Below are 12,161 nucleotides of genomic sequence, written 5' to 3'. Positions count from 1 at the left end.
AGGGCTGAAAGTCACACAGCGCTGTCCTTTATCAGTGCAAAAGCATCTGATCTCATCTCAGGAGAGGGGAACACTGAGGTCTGAGATGGTTCACGAGGCTGGAGTGAAAGCTCGGGAAAAACGAGGTAGTCTCACATGCCACTTGAGCTCTAAAAGGAATGATTAAAGCTGGAAAGTCTTTGACAGCCTCCTGGACAATTCAAGGGCAGGAACCCTGTGACTCACCGTGTGGTGATGGGCAGGGGCAGAACTTCCCCAGCATCCTCATCTATGGAAAGGAAGAACCAAGGAATCCCAACCGAGTTGTTGACAATTGCTTCTTGGCAAAAATTTGGTGCTCCTGTCTCGAGACAGCTGCTGGGGGATCCCTGGCTTCAGCACTAACTCTCTGTGTTTACCTCCTCCAGGTCATAGCAACAGGCCTGCAGGCAGTGTGGCCCACTCTGCCACCTCAGACATCAAGTCCAGTCATTCCATCCCAGAAGGGGTTCATGGAAGAATTGCCATTGGTCAGGAAGCTCAGTTCCCAAATCTCACCTCACCAGTACTGAGGAGTCCTTCTAGTGATTCAGAAGAACCTCTCCAGGCATGTGGTGGCACAAACCCTCCTGGTATGGAGAGCATAGGAATGGTGTATAGCATCCCCAGTTCTTGCAATGGACCAACGGAATCAACGTTCTCTGCTTCCTGGAAGGGAGATACTTTTACCTACATGACTCCAAGTGTCACCAGTCAGAACAATCAAATCAGTCAAAATGGAAGAAATCCTTCCTCTGGGAATGCTTGGGTCTCTCTGCACACACTGCCACCTCTAGTCCCCAAGGAGGCCACTACCTTCTTTGTTACCCGAGAGAACCCAACAGGATGCAGTGGGGCAACTGGCAACTCTGAGCATCCTACTCAACGAAGGCAAGTATCAGAGCGACCCTCCAAGATGGGCCTTCTCACCAGTGGTACCTCAAGGCTGGAGACAGGCCGGGGGGGTGCCAGCAGGTTCCGGGAGCGGTCACTGTCTGTGCCCATGGACTCTGGCACCACGGATGTGGACTATGATGAGGAACAGAAGGCCAGTGAAGCCTGTGCCCTGCCTTATGCCAGTACAAGCTCTGAGGGCAGTAACAGTACTGACAACATTGCCTCCCTTAGCACCCAACAAGAGGCCCAGCCCAGAAGGCAGAGATCCAAGAGTATCTCACTCCGGAAGGCCAAGAAGAAGCCTTCCCCACCGATGCGCAGTGTCTCACTGCTCAAAGATGGGCCAGTCCTCTTGCCAGAACATGGGTCAGCGCTGCCCAAGGACCAGAGGCCCAGGAGTCTCTGCCTCTCCTTGGAACACCAAGGGCGTCAGTCATCCCACCCAGATGCTCAGGGTCACCCAGCTGTGCCAACCGTCAAAGATCCAGAAGGTGCACAATTCTCCCACCACTGGTATCCTACTAACTGGAAGTCTGGCGACACCTACCAATCCTTGTCCAGTTCCAGCACGGCCACTGGCACAACAGTCATCGAGTGCACTCAAGTTCAGGGAAGCTCAGAGTCTCTTGCCTCCCCTTCCACATCCAGAGCCACGACACCTTCCCAACTCTCTATCGAGGTGGAGGCCAGGGAAGTGTCCTCCCCAGGAAGGCCCACTGGGCTGATGTCACCTTCCAGTGGCTACTCCAGCCAATCAGAGACACCAACACCCACTGTCTCCATGTCCTTGACCCTGGGCCACCTGCCCCCTCCAAGTGGCAGTGTCCGGGTGCGGCCAGTGGTACCCGAGAGGAAGTCATCACTCCCCCCGACATCGCCTATGGAGAAAATCTCCAAGTCCCGGTTGTCCTTTGACCTGCCACTGACCTCCTCAACCAACCTGGATCTGTCTGGGATGAGCATCTCCATCCGAAGCAAAACCAAGGTGAGCCGGCATCATTCAGATACAAATTTTGGGGCTAAGCTGGCCCTGAAAAAGAGCCCCAACCAGCCATTTATGCCCATGGTCACTCAGTCTGACCTACGTTCCATTCACCTGAGGTCTGTCAGCAAGTCTGAGCCGGAAGATGACATCGAGAGCCCTGACTATGCTGAGGACGCAGGAGCAGAGGTCTTCGTATTGCTGGAGAGAAAGATGAAACCTCCCATAGCCGAGAAGCCCCTTGTGGCCCGAAGTCCTCCCAGCTTGGTCCACAAGCCACCATCTGCCCCTGAGGAGTACCCACTCACTTCACCGACCTTGGCTGTGACCCCCAAGATCTCTGTTCAACACATGCGGCCACTCCCCAAAGACATCTACACGGTGATGCGGAAACCAAAGTCCCCCGGCTTCCCCGAGGGCAGAGGCTCCAGGGAGCCACCAGCGCCCTCTTCTCTTGCTTTCACACCTTTTGCCAGTTCCTCTGGTGCTTTCTTCTCAGGAACACAGCAACCTCCCCAGGGCACACTGGAGGATGGGGGCCCCAAGGTGAGAGCCCTGCCTGAAAGAATCAGCCTCCAGAGCCAGGAAGAAGCAGAGAAAAAGAAAGGCAAGATTCCACCTCCTGTCCCCAAAAAACCCAGCGTGCTGTACCTGCCTCTCACATCACCCACAGCACACATGGAGGTGTTCAGGGCCGAACTGAGGCTGCCCCACAGCCCCATCATCACCCTGCAGGAAGACACCAAGTGTCCGCCCACCAGTGACCCCCTGAAGGCACCTGGTGTGAGGCCAACTTCACCGCTGCAGGCTGAAGGTGAAAGGGAGGCAAGTCCTCTAGGTTAGTAAAACTGTCTGCCGGCTTTTCCTTTCAATCCCAGGAAAGATGAGGTGAGGGCAGAGTGCCAGCGACAGAAGCAAATGCCCCCCAAATAGTGATTCTGAGTCCAGGATAACCAGGGCATTAGGAGACATCTCTGGAGGGTTTGGGTTATTCCAAATAGGCCTCGCTGCCCTTCAGATTAGGAATGACCCAGGGGTGGCTCTCCAGGGCCCAGTTTGGGCCAGTCTACCCCAGAGCCCCCGGTGCTAAGAGAATAAAATCAAATTAGGTCTTAGCACCCTAGGGCCTTAGGAGGAGCCCATCTACCTTGGCAAGTATACATCCCCTGGCCGAGGAACACTTTCTCCACCCCATTGGACAGCACTGTTTTCTGACCACACTGATTTTTGCTTCATGTATGGGATTAAGTAGCCTCCCAGACTGAGTTCAGTGCCACAGCAGGCTTGCAAGCCTGGGAAACCATGGCATGGTTTCCAGCAGCACCCTTTCTTAGTGCTTTCTAGAGGAAAGGGAGCTTGCTTGCTTGGATTCTTTGAAGGCTAGTTCTTCTCAGGACAAGAAGTCTGAGCTAGATGATGGGGTCTTTTTGGGGTCCCATCCTTTTGGGGGTCTTTTTTCCCACATCTCTTTTCCAATGTAATTGTGGTCAAATACACATAACATAAATTTACCATCGTAACCATTTTTAAGTGTACAGCTCAGTGCTGTTTGGTACATGCTCGATGTCGTACAGCTGTGACTGCCCTCCCTCTCTAGAGTTCTCTTCATCTTGCAGAACTGAGGTCTCTATCCATTAAACAATAACTCACCAGCCCCAGCCCCTGGCAACCACTCTCCTACTTTCTGTCTATCATTTTGACTCTCTCTAGGGACCCCATGTAAGTGGAATCCTACTGCACTGGTCTTTTTTTGACCTCCTCTTTCATTTAATATATTGTCCTCCAGATCCATCCATGGTTCTCATCCTTTTTTGAACCCTTAACACAAAAGATCACCTTCCAGGGGCACCTGGGTGGCTCTATTAGGCGTCCGACTCTTGGTTTCGGCTTAGGTCATGATCTTGGGATCTTGGGGTCCTGGGATCGAGTCCCACATAGGGCTCCTTGCTCAGTGCAGTTTGTGAGTCCTCTTGTCCCTCTTGCTCCCCCTCTGCTCCTCCCCTCACCTCGTGCTCTCTCTCTCTCTTTCTCAGATAATAAATAAAATCTTTTTTAAAAATCTTATGACCTTCCTTAAGCTGATTTGCATTTCCAACATAAGTTAAATCCTAGAGAATGAAACAGGCAAACAAATCAAAGCCACAGGTAATTTTGGAATAAGCTTGGTCAAACTCCACAGGCTCCCTCTGAGATTCAGGTAAGTCTTGCTCCCACCTACTGGTTGAGTCATTGCTTTAGATTACTCTCAGCTTCTTGAGTTTTAAAAATGATGCATTCAAAGCAAGAGAATGCTCAGGCAACCTGTTGTAATGTAAAAAGCATGAGAAAACAGGGACCCATGCTGAACTTCACCACTCACTCCACCTTGGCCAAAACACTAACCTTCTGAACATTGTGTTCCTCTGCAAAATGGAGACATTAAAAGTCTGCCCAGCAGCCCTTCCAGAGTTGCTTTTGAACATCAAATGAAATTCATATGAGAATGTGCTTGGTCCTAACTATTGTGGTCAGAGTATTTAATTCCTTCTGAATTCTTATGCCTAGGGAGTTCTGTGGAACCGAGCACTGCAGAAAAAAGCATAATCAGTGACAAAACAGCTGAATGGATCGCCGAAGATGATGATGACGTGTTTGTGGCTTCACGCACAACCGAAGATTTATTTACTGTGATACACAGGTCGAGACCCATTTTCTTAATTCCTATTGTGATTGCCTTCCCTTTTTATACCTCTAAGCAGCCGTGAGAATTGAAACTGGAAACTAAGGGCGACTGGCAGGCCACAGGGCCTCCCATATGCAATTTACTGCCATCTTTGGGTGAAGTGGAGGAGGGGCGGGGAAGGAAGGACCAGGTGCCGAGTGGAGGCCCCTTGTCTCCTAGCAACCTATTGTGGCTCCATCTGCTCCCTCAGTAGCTGTCTAGAGACAGAGACATTTAACCCTTCACAGTTTTCCTTGTATCAAAAAAATCTTAGTGAGAAGTGCGGTGGAGCGCCAAGCCTGATACCAAAGCGGGCACTCAGGCAGAGGGGGACCAGACCGGAACCCAGTCACTGGGTAGGGGCACAACGCAGGGGCTTGGTGGTGAAAAAAACTGGAAAGAGTTCAGTTATTGAAGCGGGAGCACCAGTTGAGGACCGGATTAGCTCTCGGGCTGTCTTGAGTCCCCGTCACTGAGCTACTGGTCTCGACTCCTTCAATTTTTCCCTGGTCCCAGAACCTGGGCAGGGCCAAGCCCACAGGCACCCCAGCTGAGGGCACTGGAAGGAGCATTGAGGCAGGGAGCTAGACAGGGGTCCCTGAGGCCTTAGCAGTGACAGAGAAAACTAGGAAGTACAAGTGCTAGCAAGGCTGCTGTGCAGACGCTCCCAGATCATGTCACTGACCTTTGTGAAATTATATGAAGCATTAAGAAATGTCTGCCGTGTAAATTCACTCAAAGCCAACTGTCTCTTTATTTAAAGGTCCAAAAGAAAGCTGCTTGGCTGGAAAGAGCCTGGGGAGGCCTTTGCTGGTGGCAGCAGATCAAGCTCCCATTCACCAATAAAGAACACAGCTGATTTTTCCATCAGTGAGTCAGCTGTCTCTGCGGGGTCGAGTGGCAGCGCCAACCTGGATGCTGGCAGAAACAATGATTTCAAGGCCTTGCTGCAAAAGAAGGGAAGCAAGGCAACCCCCAAGTCCCGCCCCTCAGCTGCTGAACTGCTCAAGACCACTAATCCGCTGGCTCGGAGAATTATTGCACAATTTTCCAAAGAGTATGAGACCACCAACAACCCTGGTACCTAAGTCCTGGGTTCAGCGCACAGGGTTGAGTGACTGGACTTGAGTTAGACAAAGGAGAAGAGAGGGTTTTCGAAAGGAACTATGAAAATCACAAAAGAGCCTATGCGTCTTTTCCATTAATGCACCCTCTGGACAGCAAAAGAGAGGCCAATGCATCTAGAGGCCCTTGAATCATCTGCAGACATTTTACACTTTCATCCTTTCAATCTGACTACCAATTTGCTCCTTTCTCCCAACCCCCAAGTGTGGTGTGCCCTGAGGAGAGATTAGCAGGCACCATCTTTTCACTCACTGAATGGGCCGCTCAGGCCCTGACTCCTGTCACCGAGGAGGAGTCTCACGAGAGAGGGCTGGAGCTGCCACAACCGGCAGCTGATCATTCACTTTCCTTGGCAAGGCCTTGCGGGGAAGCAGAAAGACTCTGAGGTCTCTTCGACCACAGTTTAGCTCTCCTCCGCTCCCCACCCCAAGAGGTTTGCGGGTGTACACTTATTGCAGCATGGGCTTGATTGGCTGGCTTTTGTCGTGCAAAATATGAATGTAACTCTGTCTCGAAATTCAGGCCTTTTCCAGTTTGATTGTCTACACAGTGATTAGGGTAATGAGTTTCAATAAACATGTAGATCCGACCCCCCAAAAAAACCCTTTAGCTAGTCAGGACTGGGTTGCTTTGGATTAACCAAGTTCAGCCAACAAACGAGGCCGCCATGCGTTCGCTCAGAGGTAGCCAACGACACGCGCATGCGCCTTGAGATCCTTCAAGTGTCTGTCAACAACGTTAGGATGATGCCCAGCTCATGCTGCACTCTAAGAACTCTCCTTTCATTTGCATATAACCTTCATTACAGGAAGTAATTAGCTGAAGGAGCAGCAGCATCAAAGTCTCAAGGAGGAGAGAAAGTAAGTGTAACTGGTCCACCTCCATTCGATTTAGGTTGTGGGTTGTGGTTGCTTTTGTTTTGTTTAAAGGAAGTCTTACTCTGTTCCAAAACCAGGAATGTATGGACTAAAAGGGATCTATCCAAAACCTAAAAGGCAGCCTTGCCAGTAGCTATGGTCCATAACACACAGAGAAAAAAAGGGCTATTTTTTTTTTTTTTTTTTTGGCCATTTAGGCTCCACTGTGTAACTAACATTCAATTAACTGTGCTGGAGGGGGTTAGTGTAGAGGCTGGTAAAAACAGGATACTGACAGAGCCCCAGAACAATCCTTGTGACCCCTTCTCCCCCACCCCCCAACACACGCAAGCTTATAGGCACTAACTATGCTTGTCAGTTCAACTTTATAGGCAGAGCAAAAGCAGTGATTTGTTTGATTTTCATATGTCTGGTTTCTGGGAGGCTGAAGGAAGAAAACAGACAATGCATTGAACAAAAACTGGCTGACCAGTAATGGAAGGTTAATTGTCCACCTTCCCAAGAAGGGAAAAGAAAAATCCAATGAAATTGTAGCCTGCTTGCTGGACCCCTTCTTCCTTCACTACCACTCCCCGCCCCCCCCCCCCCATTCATTGGCCGACCTCCTGGAGGATGCAGAAACTGCCCCGGAGACAAGTAAATCTTGATTTTGATAGGTCTCATTGCTCACCAATGAGAAGCAAGCTTTTAGCTCCACTGCCCACACTCTAACAGAGCAGCTGAAAAACCATGCCCAGAGCTGAGGAGACTTGGGCCTCTCACTTGGAAGCCTTAAGCCTAGGCCCTTGGTTGGTATGGTTCTGAATTCTAGGCTTCTGAGTACAGGCCAGGCTCACCAACTTCTTCACAATCAGCACTTCCCCCTGATTTGGCAGAGGACACTTAAAATAATAAACAGCGAGAACCCAGTTGCTTTCGAAAGCATTCAGACTACTCGGTTTGAAGGTCCTGATCGAATTTCACAGGTTTTGCCTGAGATAAAATAGACTGGTTCCTGGCCTGAATTTATATATGAATGCCACACTTGTCTGCCTCAGACTCAGAATTCCAAAAGACAGAAACATTTTCTCCTGTAGGGAAACAAAGGGGTGTGTTCATGCTTTGGCCTAACAAAAGTGAAAGGCTGCCAGGGCCTTCTCCTTGGGAACCACTTTGAACAGCTGAACTCTGAAGCCAAATGTGAAACTCACATAAGTATAGATTGTGTTACTTCTGCTGCTTTTTCTAGAAGCTTCTTGTTTGCTACTTCTAGTGGGTTTCACCTCTCCCCCCAACTTGCTGTCTCTGGTGGTTTTTCCAAAAGATTTTCAAGCTGAATGCCCAGACACTTTTGTATTTTTCCATTACCTTGAGTCTTGCTTTCCTCTACAGTAGTCTGTCTACCTGGGATTTTTATAACATCTTCTGCAGCATTACTGTGACCCTTGAGTGCCCAGTGGTGTTTCTATTAGCACAAGGGGATTTGGGGGCAATGATTGTATGGGCAGAGATAACTCTGAGGACTAGAAATATTCCTTTAAAATTTTGAAGTGGGGGACCTAATCCTCCCCCCAAAAAAACAACCAAACTGTAAAATTTGCTCATCTTTGATGACCATAACACCAAACATTTTTCTGCTCTTAACGCCAAACTTCTCTTGCCCCCGTGAGTATCATAACACCAAATCTCTCTCCCACCGAGGCACATAGCACAATGTTTGCTGCCTTCTACACCTACTCTGCTAAGACTGGAGAAGACAGGCTGAAAGCCCCTCTTGGCAGGCTTTCACAGAACCTCCAACTGCCATTGTTACTTATACAGATCATAATGATAATAGTTTTTGAAGGTGAAAGCCCAGAAGGCTCAAGTGAAATGAAGTTGGCCCTAGGAGGTCAGCTTCCAATTCAAGTTGTTTCTATACCTCTATTTGCTCTGTTTGCTCTGTTTTCCAACCAATAGTGGCAGGTGGCTCTGCTAGACTGACTTTCACTCTGGTCACAAGTAGAGAGAGTCATCCCCAGGATTGTTAATGGGTAGCTAAGAGTGCTTTGCTCTAAGTGGGTGTTCATTACTTATTTGTGGTTCAGATGTTGAGGGTAGAGAGCAAGCCATTCTTGGTACAATAAGTCTTGCTGGTCCCTCTTCTCCTCCCCCTTCGTCATCTCTCGCCTGGGCCTCCCACCTGGCCCCAACTTGTCTCGCAGCCCCAACCCCCATGAACTGCATGCCTAGCCTACAGCTTATCCTTTAAGGAGGCAGGACCACAGGCAGCTAAATAGTTCAAGTTAGCCTAGTGACCACAAATCAACCAGTTGGTCCAAAGGCATTACCTGGAACGTGCAGAGATGGAGGAGATTCTGCAAGGCTTACAGTGAGCATTTCACTGGACATCCATTTCAACTCTCTAGACAACACAGATCAGATTGTGATCCCGCTGTACCTAATCTGTGTGAGCAGATGTGTCCATGCACCTGCCCTCTTGCTCACAAACTCATCCCTAAAAAGATGATTTCATGGCCAGGGCCCTGTTCCTCACCAGTGCAGCCTTCCATCCTCACCAAGTCTATAACACAATAGTAAGCTTTCACTTTAATCTGATCTGCCAGGGCCAAGACCAGAGTGAGGTGAATGAAGTGCCCACTCTCAGGGCTGAGCAGGTGCCTTACCCTTGTCCCAGCCCTGAACTCTGCACTCTACAAATACAAGTTCATCTTCTTCCTGTGCAGAAGTGTGGTTCCTCTGATGGCTCCCTATCTGCTGTTGCTCCAAATGTTTTATTACCATCTATTTTCTTCCATTGCTATCAACCTTTGTATGCCTATACATTAAAGGGTCTTCAAAATTATCAGAAAACATGGTTAATTTCCAAGCAACCTGCTCCGGGTGGCAAGCTAGCACCCATTTCAATAGGGATGCAGACAGGGGGTCAGTCCTTCACCAAAATTGTGAATGAGTTGGAGGCCTGCCACTGAGATCCCCTTTCTCCTCTTTCTACTCCATGTGCCCCAGACCTTGATTCCCAGCACAACTCTTCTGAGTGCCTCCTAGTTTTGTTCTCCTCAATAAGAAAAATGTGCTCTCAGGAAAGGGATGAAGTCCTTTACTTTGACATTGTGAGGGTCGCTTGCATTATAACAGGGGAAAAGCCTAAAGCCGAAGGAATTGAAGTTCTACTTGTAGAATTTTAGGCACCAATTCATTGCCAAAGTGTATCTTTCACCACGGAAAGCCAAATTCTCTGTCAGCTAATTTCAAAATATAGAACCTGGAATTATTTTATTACATTGCCACTGATTGGCTACATAGTCCTGATACCCAGTGCTGTTCTCTTGGACAGGGGACCAAGGGACCACATCTACCAAGAGACTCTCAGCAATGGCTCCTGAGAGCCACGGAGAAGGCTGAGATCATTCCTATTGTAAAGTAACATTTTGACACAAATGGAATACTAATCATGTTAGCAAAAGAACACAAGGAGTTAGAGTTAGAATGTATCCTCTTCGTGAAAGGTGAAATTGTCCAATCAATGTCTGATCGATGTTGGTTGCCCAGTGTTGGTGATAATTATTAAACTTTCTGGAGGTACAACTTTACTGAACACAAGTCTCTGCTTCCCTTCCTCTTATTTATGTTTTGTGCTATCACTTCAGCTTGGTGTGAGAGAGACCAGATCTCTGCCAGTGCACCCAGTCCCTCCAAAGCCTTTGCTTGTGTTTCAGCTAAAAGTCACTAAGATATTAGGGATTTAAAAGGACAAGAGAGTGGGAAAGAGGTACAAATAGCTGCCTTCGTCAAAAAGCATCAAGAATTCTAATTTAGGGATGCCTGGGTGGCTCAGCGGTTGAGCATCTGCCTTTGGCTCAGGGCATAATCCCAGAATCCTGGAATCAAGTCCCACATCAGGGTCTCTGCATGGAGCCTGCTTCTCCTCCCTCTTCCTATGTCTCTGCCTCTCTCTGTGTCTCCCATGAATAAATAAATAAAATCTTTTTTAAAAATAAGAATTCCAATTTAAACAATGACATGAAATAAAGTTTTAGAGTATTCTGAAACAGATTTATATAGGAATACAGTAGTAAATGGTTAAAGACAAATATTTGAGGAGCTTATAATAAGTGTAGCAAAAATAAATTTGCATAAGTAAAGGGTTGTGTGAAATATGTATATATGTTTGTTCGGCAAAGTAAGCCGAAAATTGAGGCCAGTGGTTCTCACAGTGTGATCTCAGAACCACCAGCAGCAGCTCTGTATTATGTATGTGTGTGTGTGTGTGTGTGTGTGTGTGTGTGTGTGTATTCTTCTTCAGTGATGTTACTTCTTCAAGCCCCTGAATCATCATGGTCACGACTGTCCAAATGGTTCCAACCTTTCCTGTTGTTTCTGCTGTCATTAGAGTGATCAGTGTCTGGCCAAGTGATGTATATTGTCGTGCTGGTCAGGTATACATTTGTTTGGTGTTAAGAAATTATCAGATTGAATCAACTACTTGCTTAACCTGCAAAACCCTTTATTTGACTTAGCCAGCACATCTGGCCTGTTCGGGGTTTAATTTTTTTTTTTAATTTACAAATAGGAAAAAGGAAGAAGTGTTCTGTCTGTTTGGTATTGCCAACCCTTAAATATCTATCTTCACCATGGTGGCTGTTTTCTACGAGGGCTCTGATTTTAAGATTTTGCCTACAGAGTGGAATTTGATATCAACAAATGCACCAACAAAATCTGAATTGGAACAACCAGTTAACCCCTCTCAGCTTCTCCTTAATGCCAAGCTTTATAGGAACTTATTCCTTATGTGGTGTGCAGCTTTTTTTTTAACGTCCAATTTTATAAAATGTTATGCATGCAGACGCAGCATTGTGCTCATTATATAAATCACCCCAAACTCATTTCCTCTTCCGTATGTATGATGGTGAAGAAATATCAATATGTATGTTCTTACCTCTCCTGATCAACTGTAAATGACAAATCTTTTCATTAATTTTTAAATGAGATATATTTACTCTGGCTAGTGGTTAAAATTTTATTCTTATTATATTTCATTGCTACTCTTTTCTACTGACTCCAAAGGTTACTTTAGGTAATATTTCTTATTTCTAGGTGGTTGTATTTCTCTAATTTCTATATTTATCTGTAGTCATGGAATGTTAGAACCAAAAGGGACCAACCTCTCATTTTACACATGAGGCCCAGAAAGGTCAAATAACTTACACAAGGTCATGTACACAGTAGCAGAGCCTGGCCTCAATCCCAGGTTTCCTGCCTCTGGGGCCAGTGTGTTTTCATTTAAAGCACTGCATTTATAGAAGACCCACAGCTGACTTCTACTTTTATGACACATGAATTTCCTGGGTATTTCAGTGAACTAATTATAAATGCTTGAAGGGAAAATGTTCAAGATTTCTTTACTTGAATCTGAAGACAAATCCAATTTTCAATTTAGAAACATTCGTTTCCCCTCCAAATTCAGTAGATGTTCCTACTTTGTATATGTTTTCCCTAAGAGGTGTTTGAAAAATGAATTCTTGTGGATCAAATTCCACTTTTTGGTAGAGAAGTGTCTTATGTCTTATGTTGCAACGTC

General features: G+C 47.1%; 1 protein-coding gene across 11 annotated transcripts in view; it reads left to right on the top strand.

Annotated features, from left to right (window-relative positions):
• Positions 1–12,161, top strand: part of NHSL2 (NHS like 2) — a 254,608-nt gene that overhangs the window by 238,397 nt on the left and 4,050 nt on the right. For 9 of the 11 annotated variants that reach the window (XM_077890220.1, XM_077890219.1, XM_077890223.1 and 6 more), the window contains 3 exons: positions 408–2,735; positions 4,442–4,574; positions 5,362–12,161. The exon at positions 5,362–12,161 is cut by the window's right edge and continues 4,050 nt beyond it. In XM_077890220.1, coding sequence (XP_077746346.1) covers positions 408–2,735; positions 4,442–4,574; positions 5,362–5,686 — 2,786 coding nt within the window. In that variant the 3' untranslated portion in view covers positions 5,687–12,161. The remainder of the gene's footprint in view (positions 1–407; positions 2,736–4,441; positions 4,575–5,361) is intronic. The other 2 variants (XR_013375215.1, XR_013375216.1) reach the window with 2 other exon arrangements.

Source organism: Canis aureus, chromosome X (genome assembly GCF_053574225.1).
Source record: "Canis aureus isolate CA01 chromosome X, VMU_Caureus_v.1.0, whole genome shotgun sequence".
Taxonomy (NCBI): Eukaryota; Metazoa; Chordata; class Mammalia; order Carnivora; family Canidae; genus Canis; species Canis aureus.
The sequence above is the reverse complement of the archived record's forward strand: the minus strand, read 5'-3'. Positions and strand labels throughout refer to the sequence as shown.